We start from the raw sequence: 17,626 nt of genomic DNA on the forward strand, positions 1-17,626 counted from the left end.
CTAGGAAGGAGGAAGTGAGTGGAGTGGCTGCTACCTGACTTTGGACACACCTGGTCACCTCATACTCCAGCTTCCCTGCTTGCCATCATGTGGACTGTATCCCCTTAAACTGTGAGCCGGGATAAGCCCTTCCTCCCTTAGCTGCTTCCTGTTCAGTGACTTATCACAGCAGTGAAACAAACTGATGCAGGACCCATGCCGTGTTGGTCTACCCAGCTTCTCTCACTGGCTGGCCACGTCAATCCTTCCTCCTCATGACAGCAGCGAGAGTTTTAGAGATTTAGAAATAACGCCACAGCAGGGCTGGAGAGATGGCTCAGGCTGCTCTTCCAGAGGCCCTGAGTTCAAGTCCCAGCACCCTCATGGTGACTCACAACCATCTATAGTGAGATCAGATGCCCTCTTCTGGCGTTCAGACATACATGCAGGCAGAATACTTGTATACATAAAATAAATAAATCTTTAAAAAATTTTAAAGAGGGGCTGGAGAGATGGCTCAGCGGTTAAGAGCATTGCTTGTTCTTCCAAAGGTCCTGAGTTCGATTCCCAGCAACCACATGGTGGCTCACAACCATCTGTAATGAGGTCTGGTGCCCTCTTCTGGCCTACAGGCATATACACAGGCAGAATATTGTATACATAATAAATAAATAAATATTTTAAAAAATTTAAAGAGAAAATAAGGCCACAGTACCACTTACAGTTTATTTTTATGAAATTTTAATAGATAATTTAATATGCTTTGTGTGTATGAATGTTTTACACACAAAATGCATAGATGTGTGTATATACACCTTGTGTGTGTCAGTTTGATCCCCTGGAACTGAGGCTGTGTATGCTTGTGAACCTGGGTCCTCTGCAAGAGTAACAAGCGCTCTAAACCACTGAGCCATCTCTCGAGTTCATTGTTACTTGAGGCAAGAAGATTGAGTAGGATGGTTCTTACTGCATTTTATAAAGTACGGTACCACCCTGAGTACTGTTGGGCAGCGATACTATAACGAGAGATAAAGATAATTATCACTTCCATTCGTTAGCCAAGGGAGCTACGCATTGGCCAGGTGAAGGTCATATAGCTTGGATGGCGTAGTTGGACATAGGTCTCAATCTTTCCAACTCCTCCCCCAGGTCCCTCAAACCCTCAACTGACCCTTTCTGCTGTGTAGACTCTTTAAGTAGCCCTGCTTGGCCTCGGAGATGATCTGTAGTTGATGTCCCGCAGACCTCCCCAGTCAGTGATGGCCGACACAGAGAACAAAGAGGTGGCCAGGATCACATTTGTCTTCGAGACCGTCTGCTCTGTGAACTGTGAGCTCTACTTCATGGTGGTATGTTTCTTCTCTCAGTAGCTGGGGGTTTCTGCCGGAGGGTGGGCCCAGCTTGCCCTAGCGGTAAGGCGATGGGATGGGCAACCATTATGGTGATTCCACAGGGCACGAGCCCAGAGTGACTACCAGGGGCTCCTTAGTACTTAGAACAGGTCTGACCAGTGTGACAGCCCACAGGGTAGTGCCTGCTTCCTGGAGCAATGACCCCTTCCTCACTTGTCTATCCCGGGCTCAGGGCATGAACTCTAGGACCAACACTCCAGTGGAGACGTGGAAAGGCCCCAAAGGCAAACAGTCCTATACCTACATTATCGAGGAGAATGCTACTGTGAGCTTCACATGGGCCTTCCAGAGGACCACTCTGCACAAAACTGTGAGTCCCTCTCCATCCCAGGGGCAGACTGTGTGCACGGGAGGAATCTTGGTGTAAGCTCATGCACGCTTCTGAGAAGGCTTGGTGTAGCCCTCTGAGGGCTTGTAGCCTTTTCTACATGGTTTCCAGGGAAGATAGCATTACATACCTTCAATCATCTGTCCCTCCTTGCAATCCCCAGCATGGGCGAAGCCAGATCTGCAGCTATTTTTAAGAAACACCACTCTGCTTTTCTTTCGTTTTTGAGACAGGGTCTTGGTACATAACTCAGGCTGACCTGGAACTTTCGATCTTCCAGTTTTACTCTTCCCAGAACTAGATTACCAAACCTGGCTTCTCGGGGCAATGGTGGTGCACACCTTTAATCCTGGCACTTGGGAGGCAGAGGCAGGCAGATATCTTTGAGTTCGAGGCCAGCCTGGTCTACAAGAGCTCGTTTCAGGACAGCAAGGGCTACACAGGGAAACCTTGTCTCCAAAAAGCCAAAAAGAAAAGAAAAAGAAAAAGTCATTGTCTTTTTAAAGCTAAACCCGCTATTTCTAATGTTACTAATTTTAATTAGCATACAAAGGATCACCACTAAAGAAAGTGAGAAAGATGCTTCTCAGGTTCTTCCTAGGTATCATGGGATAAGCCTTAAGAACTGGGGACGTGTCTCACTTAGTAAAAGCTCTTGCCATATGAGCCTGAAGAGCCCATGTTTGATCTCGAGCACCCATGTAAAAACCAGGACATGAGACAGTTCAATGAGAGACCCTGTCTCAAAAAGTAAGGTGGGGATGGTAAAAGAATGTCTAGTGTCAGCCGGGCAGTGGTGGCTGTGCCTTTAATCCAGCGCTTGGGAGGCAGAGGCACAAGGATCTCTATGAGTTCGAGGCCAGACTGGTCTACAGAGTGAGTTCCAGGACAGTTAGAGCTGTTACACAGAGAAACTCTGTCTCAAACCACCCCTCCCCCCCAAAAAAAAAGAAAAAGAAAAGAAACACCAAAAAAGAAAGGAAGGAAGGAAGGAAGGAAGGAAGGAAGGAAGGAAGGAAGGAAGGAAGGGTGGGTGGTGGTCTTGTGTCTACTTCTGGCTTCCACATGCATATTCACATATGTGAACACACATGCACATATATACATGTACATATATGATGTACACACAAATAAATAAAGTAAAAATAAAACCGACTTTCTGCACTTCGAAAAGCTGCTGCTGGCTCAGGCCTCCCCTTCCTTTGACCTTGTTTTCTCATCTCCAGGGCAGAAAGTACACTAATGATGTTGCCAAGATATACTCCATCAATGTCACCAACGTCATGGGTGGCGTGGCCTCCTACTGCCGTCCCTGCGCCCTAGAAGCCTCTGATGTGGGCTCTTCCTGCACCTCTTGTCCTGCTGGCCATTACATTGACCGAGATTCCGGAACCTGCCACCTCTGCCCCCCTAACACCATCCTGAAAGCCCACCAGCCTTACGGCGCACAAGCCTGTGTGCCCTGTGGCTCCGGGACCAAGAGCAATAAGGTGCCAGCAGTCTGCCACACATGGTGACCTTTGCCCTCTGCTTGGATGGGTGCTGGGTTCTGGATGGGATTCTCGGGGGTGGGGGGCTGATACCCACATGCTATCCCTAGCAACACCCACGCCATCCCATGCTCAGGTTGTTGTGGAGGACACCAACAGGGTGTGATACCAACATGGTGGTTGAGTTCTTAGCAGGAGGTCTTGTCTTCCCTCAGTAGTAGACAAGTCTCATCTTCTGCTAGTGGAGCCCTTGCTAGTGACCTTGGGGTCCAGAGGGCTATTTGGCCTCTGTGCAGACACCTGAAGGGAAGAAATAGTGGGGATCGGGTCTGTGGCTCAAATTCAGCCTAGTCCAATCCAGCCTGTGCTCACAGGAATCTGCCCCCTCTTTCTTGGGGAAGGTGAGTCAACCTTTAATGGGACATATATGTTGGCATTGCTGGCCTCCACCCAGGGCTTGCTCTGCTCTGCTAGATCTCTGCAAAGATCCCCTGAAGTTTCACATCCACAACATACCTGTACGAGCCAGGCGTGGTGGTGCATACCTGTAGTCCCAACACTTGCGGGGTAGAGGAAAGAAAGTCAAGAGCTCAAGATTACTCTTATCTACACAGCAACCTTGAGGCCAGCATAGAACCAAGATTCTGTCTCAAAACACCAAAACCTAAAACAAGACAAAACCCCAAAGACAGTACCCGTGATTAAATGGTCTGAGATACACATTTGCAGTCATAACCGGTTTGTATTTTACTGATCACCCCATGAGATCAATCTTTAAATTTGTTTATTTATTTATGAGATCAGGTCCTGTGTATTCTAGATTGACTTCAAACACGGTGTAGTCCCGAGGGTGACCTCAGATTCCAGAACCTTCTGCTTCGTTTATTTGCAAACTGTGTACGATTGTCCTACAGACCCTTGACGACCTTTTAGGAGTGCCTGGGACATTCTCCATAGCCTTCTTTCCCAGGAGCTCCCCCTGCTGCTGTGGGAGGGAATGGCAGTGTGTCAGGCTACCTTTAATAGTCCCTAAGGCACAAGAAACAGGAAGCAAGGCCCCTCCCACAGTTCAGTTTCCTACAGAGAACCCCAGAAAGAGGAGGCAAAGCTCAGTGTGTTTTAAATGGCCACGTATGTTCTGCACATGGAAGCCTCTTTCTTGCCACTCTGGAACCCTTATTTCCGTTAGGGCCCCATTGTCTTCTGCTTGAAGGAGAGGCTTGGTCAAAGAGCCCTTGCCCAGCCTGCACGAGGCTCTCGGTTGAATTTCTAGCACTACTAAAAACAAACTCAGACAGAAGTTCTCCAGCAAATACTGGCATCTGGGAACCTCAGAATTCTGCAGGGGAATATTTATGCGCCACAGTAAACCACAGGTCCATTCAAAGACTTTGAGACAAGGGGACATTTCAAGGGCATGAATGAAAATTGTGTCAGACATATTGGAACAGGGATCCCTGGCCATGATAATTAATACAAAAGTGGCTTCGGTCCAAGGCTGTGTGGACAGTTGCCAGGCAGATGTCCTTGTCAAAATCCTTTGTGTATATATAGGGACGTCCTTGTAGGAATATTGATGCTGGCAGTTCTGTCAGCGTCTTTCATGACAGCCACCATGGGCGATTGTATACGAACCCCCTTTCAGCCATGTTCACCTTCTGTGTGCCGTTAACTGAATGGCAAGGTAGATCCTCTCAGGGTCTGTTCCGCTAAAGTCCACTGCAGTCCTTTCTTCCCTTCCTCCTCTTTCGGTCCGCTCAGTCTGGAGCAGCTTGGGGAGATCTATTACACCCCACTGCAGCCCTGACGCCTCAGACCGCCTGCTGACCCGACCCTTCTCCCCTCAGATCCACTCCCTCTGCTACAATGACTGCACCTTCTCCTTCACCCGAAGCAATCCCACCAGGACGTTCAACTACAACTTCTCAGCTCTGGCTGGCACCGTCTCTCTGGCAGGAGCGCCCAGCTTCACTTCGAAAGGGCTGAAGTATTTCCATCATTTCACCCTGAGTCTCTGTGGGAACCAGGTAGGCCGTGCGAGCTAACGGCGGCGGCATGAGAACTGGAAAGGGGGTTGGAGGCCAGAGGTGAGCGCAGGAGAAAACAAAACAAAACAAAACAAAAAACAAAAAACACAGAATCCCGCAGGCAGCAGGGGGATGAGAGAAGTAAGGAGGTTTAATAGCAGCAACTCTCCCTGAGGATTGCTTTTTTATTTTTGGTTTTTCGAGACAGGGTTTCTCTGTGGCTTTAGAGCCTGTCCTGAAACTAGCTCTTGTAGACCAGGCTGGTCTAGAACTCACAGAGATCCGCCTGCCTCTGCCTCCTGAGTGCTGGGATTAAAGGCGTGCGCCACCACCGCCCGGCTCCACTAACACTCTTGACTGATGACACGGGAGCTATAATTAACAGTGGAAAGGAACTAGCAAACCCCGTTTCCACTGCCCTGGAACACTGAGGTCTAGAGCACAGAGTCCGCATCTCTGTGCTGAGGAGGCCTTTGCATGGAAACAGCGGATTTCTACAGAAACCGTGCCACGGTGTAAAAGAATTCAGAAAGAGTAGCGATGGGTGTCACTTGCTTTAGAAGTAAAGGCCTCTGGAGTAGGAGATGCGGTTACTGGGAAGACAGAGCATGAAAGCAAAAGTGGCTGGTCTCCTGCGTGCGTGCGTGCGTGCGTGCGTGCGTGCGTTAGGAGAGGTGATGTGGGGAATCCTTTTATTCCTGCTTCAGCCTCCCAGGGGAAAGGTAAACATCTGTGTGGCTAGCCATGTAAAGTTATTAAGGACTGGAGGAGCCAGGCACGGTGGGACTTAAACAGTACTGGCCCTCAGAAAGTTGGGGGGATCTGGATCTGGAGTTCAAAGCCAGGGAGGGAGGAAGGGAAGAAGGGAGAGAAGGAAGGAAGGCAACAATTTCCTTCTCTCAATACAGGTTTCGTTTTGCTTTATTTTGCTCTTTCACAGAACAGAAGGGAGAGGCTGAAAACATAGCTGAGCAGCTGAACAGTCTGACCTTGGGATCATTCTCCCAGAACCTCCCTCCCCCCTAAAAGGTTATCATTTAAGACACAGCCTTAACCATTTTGAGGCCTTTAGTGTCTAGCAATCCCACCTTTTTGGGGAGCCTGAGACAGGTGATCATTAGTTCTAGGTCAGACTGGGTTATTTAGCAAAAGTTCATTAAAAAAAAAAAAAGCCAGGCTATGGTGGCGCACGCCTTTAATCCCAGCACTCGGGAGGCAGAGGTAGGCGGATCTCTGTGAGTTCGAGACCAGCCTGGTCTACAGAGCTAATTCCAGGACAGGCTCCAAAGCCACAGAGAAACCCTGTCTTGAAAAACCAAAACAAAAAACAAAAAAAAAGTCGGGGGATTAGATGTCCTGCCTCAAGGTTCTAGGGTCCGTTTGATTCCCTGGGAGTCCTTGTCTAGACAGTGCTTCCAAGACAAACAGCTGAACCAAGGGAGAGAGGAAGAGGACATTAGTCATCCCGGATGGTCCAGTAAATGTCACTGGCTTCAGGAATCGTTACATAACTCGGCTTCTGTGCTGAGTATGGACCCAGCTACAGAAGGACCCTTAATCAGCTGGTTAGCACTCCAAAGCAGCTGCTGCCACCACAGTCTAGGTGACCTAAGGACACAGGCTGGAGACTTCGGGACTAGGGTCCAGAAACTGGGACACTGACCTTATCTTTACCGTCCCCAGCCCTTCCTCTGCCTTCGGTCTTCTTGATAGCGCCATTCTACTGTAACATCTGTCGGGAAAGCTTAACTCTTGGGTGTTTTTTTTTAAAAAGGTCCCTTTTGGTACTTGTCTATGACCGTATGCTTTTCCCCACATTTCCCTACTAGGGGAAAAAAATGGCTGTGTGCACAGACAATGTCACTGATATCCGGATCCCTGAAGGTGAGGCCGGTTTCTCCAAGTCCATCACAGCCTATGTCTGCCAGGTGGTCATCATCCCCTCAGAGGTGACAGGCTACAAGGCCGGGGTGTCTTCACAGCCGGTCAGTCTTGCTGACCGACTTGTTGGTGAGTAACCTCCAGATTTGGTTAACCGTGTCTCTGTGTGTGTGTGTGTGTGGTTGTATATGTGTGTGTGTGGTTGTGTATTGTCTCTGAGTCTGTGTTTGTGTGCCCATGTGTCTGTGTCTCTCTGTGTGTGTCTTATTTGTCTCTCTCTCTCTGTCTGTATTTGTGTGTCCATATGTCTTTGTGTGTGTGTGTCTCTGTGTTTGTGTATGTGTATGTCTGTGTGTGTCTCTTTATCACTCACTGTCTGTGTTTGTATGTGTGTGTGTCTGTGAGAGTGTGTGTCTCTTTGTGTATGTGTGTTTGTTTATGTCTCTGTGTGTGTTTGTGTGTATGTTTGTGTGTGTGTTAGAGAATGTGAGGCTGAAATGCATGCTGCCCTTTGTTTTCAACTCCATTCCACGTGCCCCTGGCCTCTCTGCTCAGCCTTGGGTTCACTTTTGTATGAGTTACTTGGCAATATGATGAAATGCAGGTTGGTGGCTGACAGCCCTTGAGAGCAGTGAAGTAGTTGCCAGCTAATGCTAGAGAGAGAGCTAATTGGGAGCTCTGATTTGACAGGAGTGTCGACAGACATGACTTTGGAAGGAATCGTCTCCCCAGCTGAACTCTTCCACCCAGAGACCTCAGGGCTCCCGGACGTAGTCTTCTTTTTCAGGTGAGGATGAGAGACCAGGGTGAGGCCAGTGAAACCTTGGACTCTCCCACAAATCTGCACCCCTCCCTCTCTATCCACCTCCTACTTGTCAAGTCTGAGCAGGTTCTGAGGTCTAGGGCTACCAGTCATCAGAGTAAATGCTGGCTGTAACTTGACCTGGGCCTTTCACATTTTACTGGGGTTATTATGCACTGGGGCGGGGAGAAATATGGAGGATCTCCACAGACATCCCTTCCTGCAGGAGGTCCCAGCATGCCCTAGCCTTTTCTTTCTTAGGCCAGCCATGCATGGCCCGCTTGACTAGATCTCCCTGGTCCCCACATAAAAACCAAAGTTTGGCCTTCCCTGTTTGTTAAGCTAGCCCCTGAGGTCTTACTTGGCCAGTGAAGGATCACCCCATTTGACTCCATATAATGGCTCCCCAATTACAGTGGCACAATTCCTTCCCTCATGCTGTTGGCTTTCACCACAGATCCAACGATGTGACCCAATCCTGCAGTTCCGGAAGATCAACCACCATCCGCCTCAGGTGCAACCCCTTGAAAGCTGCTCCTGGCACCCTGCGGCTCCCCAGGTAATCCCCGGGCAGAGAGGCAACACTAGCCACAGCCTTGGACTCATCCCATCCCACGGCCGGGAGATTATTTAAAAGGGGAAAAAAAATCATTGTAGAGACACATTCATGGGCCCTTGGGAACACAGTCATGGCCCCTAGATCTTAACTCAAAATAAAAAATAATCCCAGCACTTGGAAGGCAGAGGCAGGTGGATCTCTGAGTTAGACACCAGCTTGGTCTACGTGTCAAATTTCAGGCCACTGGGGTGACACGGTGAGACCTTGTCTCAAAGCAGGGGAGGGGACAGGATATTTTGATCTGCGGATAATGTGGAAGCAGAGAAGAGCTTCCTTACCATTGTATGGTCTGCAAGGAGAAAGAAAGGTTCCTTACCAATGTGAATATCACACTCAGCAAAGTACAGAGCTAACCCAGAAACCAGGCGTGGGAGTGCCTGCCTGTAATTGCAGAACTTGGGAGGGAGGGACAGAAGGACCAAGACATTTTTGCATATTACTGGGGCCGTTATGCATTGGGGCAGGGAGAAATACGAAGGATCTCCATAGACTTCCCTTCGCTAAAGGAGGCCCCTTTTTATTATTTTATTTATTTATTTTGTCTAGGCCAGTGCATTGCCCGCCCGCCCCCCCCCCCCCCCCCCCCCGCCCCGGATAGATCTCCCTTGCTCTCACTCTCTCTACATGAAGACCACAGTTTGTGCCCCAGTTGAGGTTGCTCTCAGCTACCTAGTGAATTCAAGGCCAGCCTGGGTTACAGGAGATGCCACCTTCAAAAACAAAACAGCATCCCTCACCCCCCCAACAGACAAACCAGGGGCTGAGGAAATAGCTCAGTAGGGAAAGTGCTCAGTGCATAATCATGAAGGCATAAGCTAGCTCGCTAGCCCCTAACGTGCTAGGTAAGATGCTAGGCATGGTGTCCCGCTTGGGCTTGCAGTACTGGAGAGCTGGAGACAGGAGACAGGTGGATGTCCGGAGATCACTTGGCCAGCCAATCTCCCCACATCCGCATGCCCCAAGTCCCAGTGAAAGACCTTATCCCCCGAAACAAAGTGGACATCTCCTGAGGAACAACACCCAAGGTTAACCTCTCACCTTCACAGGTCATACATGAATATGCACAGCACACGTCTATGCCCAAACTCCATCTCAACTACAGTCCCTCCGCCAAGGAGCTGTAAAAAAGTGGCCACTGTAAAATGTCCACGGGGAGAACAGGAGTCCTTTAGGGGTTGGGAGTGTGCTAGGCTCAGACATCTTAAACTGAGCTCTCATTTGACGTCAGCAGAAACAGGTGGGGAAACTGGAGACCAAACTCGCAAGCTGGTCATGGTGGCTCCTCCGTACATTTCCAGCGTGTGGGAGGCCAAGACATGCATTGCTGTGTGCTTAATACCTGTTTGAACTCAAGAATGAGACCCTGTCCCAGAAAGAAGAGAGGGAGGAAGGAAAGAGGGAGGGAAAGAGGGAACACCTGAGCCACGGGCAGGTTGAGGGAAGGATTTTGGGGAGAGAGGAGATGAATTAGGCAAGAAGTGAAACGAGCATCCAAACAGACCTTCCACCAACCCATCACGCGGCAACGTCCTTTCTGTTTTGCTAGCATGTGCTCTGATGGGACCTGCGACGGCTGTAACTTCCACTTCCTATGGGAGAGTGCGGCTGCTTGTCCACTCTGCTCAGCCTCCGACTATCACACTTTCATGAGCAGTTGTGTGGCTGGGATTCAGGTAGGTCACCCTCTGCTTGGGGACATCCCGGAGAGGAGAGATGACGAGTTCTGAGGTCCCTGTTTTTTCTCCCCAACAGAAGACGACTTACATGTGGCGGGAACCAAAGATGTGTTCCGGGGGCATCTCCCTGCCTGAGCAGAGAGTCACCATCTGCAAGACAATAGATTTCTGGCTAAAAATGGGCATCTCTGCTGGCACCTGCACTGCCATCCTGCTCACCGTCCTGACCTGCTACTTTTGGAAGAAGAATCAAAAGTACATGGTGGGGGTTGGAGTCTGGGGGACGTCGGGGTTGGACCCTTGAGCAGGAAAAGCATCTGAGGATGTTACTCAGAATTTTCCTTGGAGTTGGCGAATGACCCTGTGATTGGCCAGAGGCTTTTAAAGACTCTCATCCATTGTAGGCCTTCATTCTCAAGCAGGGATGGCTATCTAAAATTCGCTAAAGAAAAACTAAGCCAGGTCTGGTGGTGCAGGTCTTTAATGCCTGTACTTAGGAGGGAGAGACAAGTAGACCTCTGTGAGTTTGAGGTCAGCCTGATTTGCATAATGAGACTCTGTCTCAAAAAGAAAGAAAGGGGAGCTGGAGAGATGGCTCAGAGGTTAAGAGAACTGACTGCTGTTCCGGAGGTCCTGAGTTCAATTCCCAGCAACCACATGATGGCTCACACCCATCTATAACGAGATCTGGTGCCCAGAACGCTATATACATAATAAATAAATTAAAAAAAAGAAAGATAGGAAGGAAGGAAGGAAGGAAGGAAGGAGGAAGGAGGGAGGGAGGGAGGGAGGGAGGGAGGGAGGGAGGGAGGGAGGGAGGAAGGAAGGAAGGAAGAAAGGAAGGAAGGAAGGAGTATCGAGTATCCTTGGGCTGAGGTTGTAGATCATTGACAGTGCTTGCAAGACACCAGAATTCAAAAATCCAATAACAAAAAAAATAGGGCAATGTTTTTAATTTGTTGTTTTTATTAGCAATGCAAAGACAAGGTATAGAGTTACATGCCGGTAATCCCAACACTTGGGAGGTAGAGGCAAGAGAACAGTTTAGGGTCACCCTCCAGTTACATATCAGTTCTCCAAGTCAGCCTAGGCTATAAGAAACCCTGTCTCATAAAAACCAAAAACAAATAAACAGGGCATGACTTTATAATTTCAATATTCCTGTTTTGAGAAACAGCCAACCTTAAAGAAAAAACCAAGCCGGGTGATGGTGGTGCATGCCTTTAATCCCAGCACTTGGGAGGCAGAGGCAGGGGGATCTCTGTGAGTTCAAGCCCAGCCTGGTCTACAGAGCAAATTCCAGGACAGGTTCCAAATGCTACACAGAGAAATTTTGTCTCTAAAAACTAAAAAAGAGAAAGAAAGAAAGACAGACAGACAGAAAGAAAGAGAAAAAGCCGATATTCCTTCTGTTCACCTACCCTTCATACCCTTTCACAAGGCTTCCGTCTCCTTACCCATATGACAGGAGGGGGGTTATCATTTTGTAGCCCAATCGTTCCCTTCATGACAGGGGAGGGGGCTATCTATTTGTTGCCCAATCGTTCCCCTCACTCCTACATTCCCGTATCTTGCCTCTTCCTCTTCCTTGTTTCACAGACTAGAATACAAATACTCCAAACTGGTCATGAATGCTACCCTCAAAGACTGCGACCTGCCAGCAGCCGACAGTTGCGCCATCATGGAAGGAGAGGACGTGGAAGATGATCTCATCTTTACCAGCAAGAAGACACTCTTTGGGAAGATCAAATCCTTTACCTCTAAGGTAGAGAGGGACTGGAAGTGAACTGAGGGTCAGCTAGAGGGGTGGAGAGGACACTGGGACACTGAATGGCCCTGCTCCATTTAAGACCTATTTTCTGCTCCCAGCTCCCAGCAATGTCCTATCCTCTCCAAGAAACACCACCTTCTTCCTTCTGTCTTCATGTTAATACTCTCTTTCCTGGGGCCAAGGCTTCACCCTGCTCCTTCCTCCTGTGTGTTCTAGTAGATAGATTGTTAGGGCCTTTTAACTTCCAGAAGGAGTATTGAACAGTCCCTGTGTGATCATTTTACACACACACACACACACACACACACACACACACACACACCCAGAAAGCGGTGGAGAGTTTTTTGTTTTTTTGTTTTGTTTTTTGAGTGAAGGGGAGGCCGTCTCCAGGTTCAATCAGTTTCCGATAGAAACAAGGCTCGCAGAGCCTTTATCCAGTGGAGGGTGCTATCCCCGCAGTGTGTGGGCCCCGTCCCGAGGGGCTGAGTCATAGCCAAGTCTAAACTGCGCCCGGTATGTAATTCTGAACTGGGCTGGCTGGCTCTGTGTGGGTGGGTTGGGTGAGTGTGAAGCTCGTAAACGCAACATAGACACCACCATCTCTGGGCGTAGGGCCAGCAGAGGGCACCCAAACAATTACTCCGGGGCTGAACACACACCTGACTACTGCACAAGGGAGTCTTTCAAACAGGTGTGAGTGGGGCAGGCGGAATAAGAGGACGGGAGGGGGCGGGAAGGGGTAGCAGTAGGTGTCCAATGTCTGCGTCTAATCCTTTGTGCCAACTTGTCAGGGTGACTCCCGCGGCCCACTTTGCTCTTGATGATTTTCCCTTCCAACCAGTGCGAGGATAGGCATTCTGGAGACAGACCCCTTGGGTCCGTCTGGGATCTCTAGAACTAAGCAAAGATGCAAACCAGGAGCCAGCATTTTCTTCTTCTCTTGAGCCTGTAGGCAGCAGAAGGAGCAGAGGACTATTCGTGCCTGTTCCTATGTTCCCACAAAGCCCCAAAGAGCGGGAAGTCCGGAGGGTTCCTTCTGTCACCTGTTTTCCGTTTCTCTTCTTTGTCCCCTAATTTGCCCCTGTGCAGCAGCCAGCTCCTGTCACCCATCTCTCTTTCAGAGGACTCCTGATGGATTTGACTCGGTGCCGCTGAAGACATCTTCAGGAGGCCCAGACATGGACCTGTGAGAGGCGCAGGCCCTGCCTCGCCTGCCTCTCACCTGGGCGCATCACCCTGCAGGCCTGTGGCAACTTAGGTGCCAGCATCCTGGACTCCCCACTGCTGGGAATCTTCTCCTCACTGTGGCCTTATCAGAAGTTTGGATTTCAGACCCTTGTTTTTTATAGAGTACCCAAACCTTTCTCTCTGCTTGCCTCAAACTGACCAAATATACCCACACTTTGTGTATGGTTTCCTTGCTCGCATCTTGTCTCCTGAAACAGCCCACCCACTGGAGTTACGCTCATCCGCCCATAATTCTTACAGCTCTCGAGTGAAAAGAGTTCTCTTTGAAGGATAGAACTGACCTGTGGCCTCCTGTTTGAGGGCAGGAACAGCTGAAAGTTCTCTCGGTCAGATAAAGGCCTTGGACTCGCGGTCTCTTTAGTAGAGAGGCTGTGGGTGAGGGGAGGCTGGGGTCTTCACAGTAGCCTGAGTTCATTCCTTCTGAGTAATGAGCTTGAACAGGGAGCCATGGACAGTCTGAGGGCAAGGTGAAGCCTGTGTCACGAGAGACTGGAAAAAATACAAAGAAAGGCAAGAAAGAAGGGGTTTTGCTTGTTCTGTTTTATAACCTGAAACCTCATTTCCTTCTCTTAAACGATAAATATTTTCACTAATGACAGAGGAGATTATTTATCAAGAACTTGCCCAAAGCCCTTGTAGACCTGTTCCCACAACTGATGTTTTAGAATGTTCTTTCCACGTCCTTAGGGCACGAGAAAGAACCAGGTAAGTCCAACTTTATCTTCTGTTGGCTCCACTGGGAAACGCCCATCTGTGGGCGCCTCAGTCCTCAAGGCCTAGGGCATCACGGGAAGGAACATCTTATTTGGAAAGAACACGGGAGAACAGGGTTTTAATGGAGTAGCACTAGGGACTCCGGCACACAATGGCATGGACCAGCTTTGGCCATGATGTCTGCTAGGTTACAGAGCTGCTAACCTCTAGATTGACCGGAAAGGAGCTGCATGTAAGGCAGATGCCGTCCAGTCTTCAGGAAGGAAGAGCAGGGATGTGTTACAAGGTCTGCACCTGACCAGGACACTTGTCACCCCCAAGCCTCTGTCCTGTTCTCATTTCATTTGTGTGCTAAAAATCTAAGACTCCTGGCTTCCATTTCTGGTGACACACCTTTGAAAGGTGAGTAGACTACTTACCGACTCACACAGGTAGGGTGGTTTCCTCTCCCCCTCTCCTCCCTTTTACTCCCGCTATAACTGATGAAGTATCTAGAAGAATTTCCAGCTAACTTTTTCCTCCTACTCCTGAGAGTTCTACCTCTTTCATCCCATGCCAGAATGACCGTCTCTTGGTTGAGCCCCAGTTGCCTCATGGTCTACACCTGTGCCCTTTCCCCAGTGACAGGCAGTTGGCACAGAACAGAGCGGCGTTTCCAAGTGGTCTGTCGGCCACAAAGTGGCTTGCTCATGTGGTTATCCATGGCTGCCCTGGCAACAGTTTCGAAGGGTGAAGCTATGCCGTGGCTTCTGACCATCAAAGGCATCCACGGTGACCAGGTGCAAGTAGAAACTTTCCTTTGACCCCCTCCCCCCCAAGCTGTCCCTCATTGTGTGATCTCAGGACATTGACCATGCTGGGATAGTCCTGCGTGGATATGTACCCACAGGCCATGAGCTCACAGGCAGTCCCCTGCAGCCCCTTGGGCTTCTGCTCCTTGTGGAATGGCTGCTTCCTGTGATGGAGATCACAGGAGATACTTAGACTGCTCTTCAAGATGTAGGGAAAGGTTCATCTCTGTGGGTGTCTGGAGTTGAGTGGGGCCCCCACCCAAGCATCCTCGGACCGCACTGATTGGATGAGCACCGAGGGAAGGGGTCACCTGGTTTATCTAGCAGCTCAGCAACTTCAGACAATTTCAGCATCTCTATTAACATAATATACATACTGTGCAAGTCACCCTTTCAAGGCCCCCAGTTCAGTGACTTTGGGTATATCAATTTTAGTTTTCTGTGCTGCAGATGAAACCCAGGGCTTCTCACGTGTCAGGCAAAGTGTTCTACTAGTGAGCCACATCAGTGATAATGAACATACAGTTTAGAACACATTAGCCCTTGAGCCAGGGCTGTGGTTGTTTGCACAAGCTTTAGGGGCAGAGCATTAGCTCAGGAAACAGTGTTTAAATTCCATATGGATGTCTAGAGTCCTAAAATACACAATTTCATCCTATCGTTATCCTTGTATCTGGCTGGGAATACAAACAAAGATTACAGTATATCAAAGGACCAGGGGATTTCTTATGTCATCAAGACCTTTTTTTGTCTGACTATAGCAAAGCTAAGATTGACTATATTTATACAACAGAAGCTTTGTAAAAGATTTTTCAGTTTTGCGAAATTCTATTGGTGTCTCGTCAGGACAGGTCGGATTTCCTTTTTATTCTGTCTCCCAAGCATTTATAGTTTGTTAGGGATGGATGTTGCATGCCTTTTTTTAAAAAAAATAAAAACATATCTTTTGAGCTGTCTCTCTTTAATTATGGGTGTGGGTGGCTGGACAGGTGAGCAAGAAAAGGTGTCTTTGACGTGAAGTCAGAAAAAGTGAACAGAGAAAGGAGCACAGACTTCAGACCAATATGCAGGATGAAGGCTGGATCGTTCTTGCCACCTACTGAGGAATTAATGCTGAACGCCTCATTTTCTGTACCAAGATTGGGTGAGGGACAAGCGACTTCACACGTAAAAGACAGCGTGTTAGGTCCCTTCCCCAAGTCAGGTTTCTCTCGCGTGACATCAGCCAGCCACACAAGGCTTCCACAAACACAGAAGAACTTAGCTTCTTCTGGTAGGAAGAGGATTATCACAAACTAGAAGTGGAGAAAGTTCTAGAGATATTACAGACCTATCATTTCCCAGGGCGGCTGGGTTTTTCTGATTCTGTTCTTTCTTTCCCTCTAGTTGTGTACGCTGAGACCCCAGAACTGTACCCCTCACAAGTTTAGACTGCCACAGGCATTTGAACCTGAATTTTATACGGCATGAATGTTCTACATTGGTCTCTGGCTGGGGCGGGAGGGGGACTCTTTGGCATCCAACAAGTTTTTCCTCCTCCAGCTCCTTCCACTCCTCTGTCATTAGAGCCTTCTTTTTTTTCCTGGCTTTTCAAAAGAGGGTCTATCTACGTAGTCCTGGCTATCCTAGAACTCACTATAGACCAGGCCGGCCTCAAGATCCACCCGCCTCAGCCTCCCAGTGTTGGGACAAAAGGTGAGTGCCACCAAGGCCTGTCATTAGAGTCTTTTATATCCTCTTCCTCTATCCCTTCTTTTTGTTTTGGCTTTGTTAGGCTTGGTTTGTTTTTGAGACACTGTATGTAGCCCAGGCTGGCTAGAACTGATTATGTAGCCCAGGCTGGCCTCAAACTCATGGCAATCACACATGCCTGACTGTGTTTTGGTTTTATGCGTATGTATAGGTCTGTCATGTTTTTGGTTTTGTTTTTTCGTTTGTTTTTATTTTCAAGACAGGGTTTCTCTGTAGTTTTTGGTGCCTGTCCTGGAACTAGCTCTTGTAGACCAGTCCTGCCTCTGCCTCCCAAGTGCTGGGATTAAAGGTGTGCGCCACCACCGCCCGGCTAGGTCTGTCATGTTGTTGCTGTGTGTGCGTTGAAATCTCTATTCATTTACTTTGTATGTGAGTGCATGTTTAGTCTGCATGCATGTTTGTGCATCACATGTATGCCTGAAACCTGCGGTGGGCAGGAAGAGGTGTCAGGTCCCCTGGAACTGGAGTTTCCGACGGTTGCTAGCCAATACATGCCTGCTGGGAATTGAACCCAGGCCCTCTGGAAGAGCAGCCAGTGCTCTTAGCTGCAAAGCCATCTCTCCAGCCCCATCGTCTATTTTGTTTCATTTTGGTTTTTTGTTACAAAATACAAAGTAAACTTATTTAGCACCAATGATACACTTTAGCATTATACAGTAAATAGAAGCAAGTTTTCAAATTTCTTGCAGGTTACTCTTTGAGATGCAGGAACACTAAATAGTATTTCCAGAAATTCTCAGCAATTTCAAGGTTATGATTATTTTAAACATACTTCCAACACTAAATTCATACTTCACACTCTGTTATATAGATAATTAGAACTCGTGTTTAAAGGAAGAAATACTTTCCGGGCATTGGTTGTGCATGCCTTTAATCCCAGCATTCAGGAGTCAGAGGCAGGAGGTGTAATGAGCTGTTCTGTCTCTTTAAGAGACAAGTCACCCCCCCCCACCCCCCATCCTCTGAGGCAGGCAGATCTTGTAGTGGCCTGTGCCATCCTTGCCTGGGACTGGCTGCTCTTGGAACCCACTGCCAACTGCCAGCCACCACATGGCCCGCTGCCTGCCCCACTCTGGACCTGCAGCATATTTTTATTAATCCATTTCAGGCTGATCTCTGTGAGTTCAAGACCAGCC

At 48.7% G+C, this 17,626-nt stretch overlaps 1 protein-coding gene across 3 annotated transcripts in view; it reads left to right on the top strand.

Annotated features, from left to right (window-relative positions):
• Elapor1 (endosome-lysosome associated apoptosis and autophagy regulator 1) overlaps positions 1–15,688 on the top strand; it is a 74,907-nt gene extending 59,219 nt beyond the window's left edge. For 2 of the 3 annotated variants that reach the window (XM_075981597.1, XM_075981599.1), the window contains 11 exons: positions 1,223–1,328; positions 1,564–1,701; positions 2,946–3,209; positions 5,057–5,236; positions 7,066–7,246; positions 7,808–7,904; positions 8,377–8,478; positions 10,085–10,211; positions 10,291–10,469; positions 11,814–11,979; positions 13,107–15,688. In XM_075981597.1, coding sequence (XP_075837712.1) covers positions 1,223–1,328; positions 1,564–1,701; positions 2,946–3,209; positions 5,057–5,236; positions 7,066–7,246; positions 7,808–7,904; positions 8,377–8,478; positions 10,085–10,211; positions 10,291–10,469; positions 11,814–11,979; positions 13,107–13,175 — 1,609 coding nt within the window. In that variant the 3' untranslated portion in view covers positions 13,176–15,688. The remainder of the gene's footprint in view (positions 1–1,222; positions 1,329–1,563; positions 1,702–2,945; positions 3,210–5,056; positions 5,237–7,065; positions 7,247–7,807; positions 7,905–8,376; positions 8,479–10,084; positions 10,212–10,290; positions 10,470–11,813; positions 11,980–13,106) is intronic. The other variant, XM_075981598.1, reaches the window with a different exon arrangement.
• The last annotated feature ends 1,938 nt before the right edge of the window (positions 15,689–17,626 follow it).

Source organism: Microtus pennsylvanicus, chromosome 7, assembly GCF_037038515.1.
Source record: "Microtus pennsylvanicus isolate mMicPen1 chromosome 7, mMicPen1.hap1, whole genome shotgun sequence".
NCBI lineage: Eukaryota > Metazoa > Chordata > Mammalia > Rodentia > Cricetidae > Microtus > Microtus pennsylvanicus.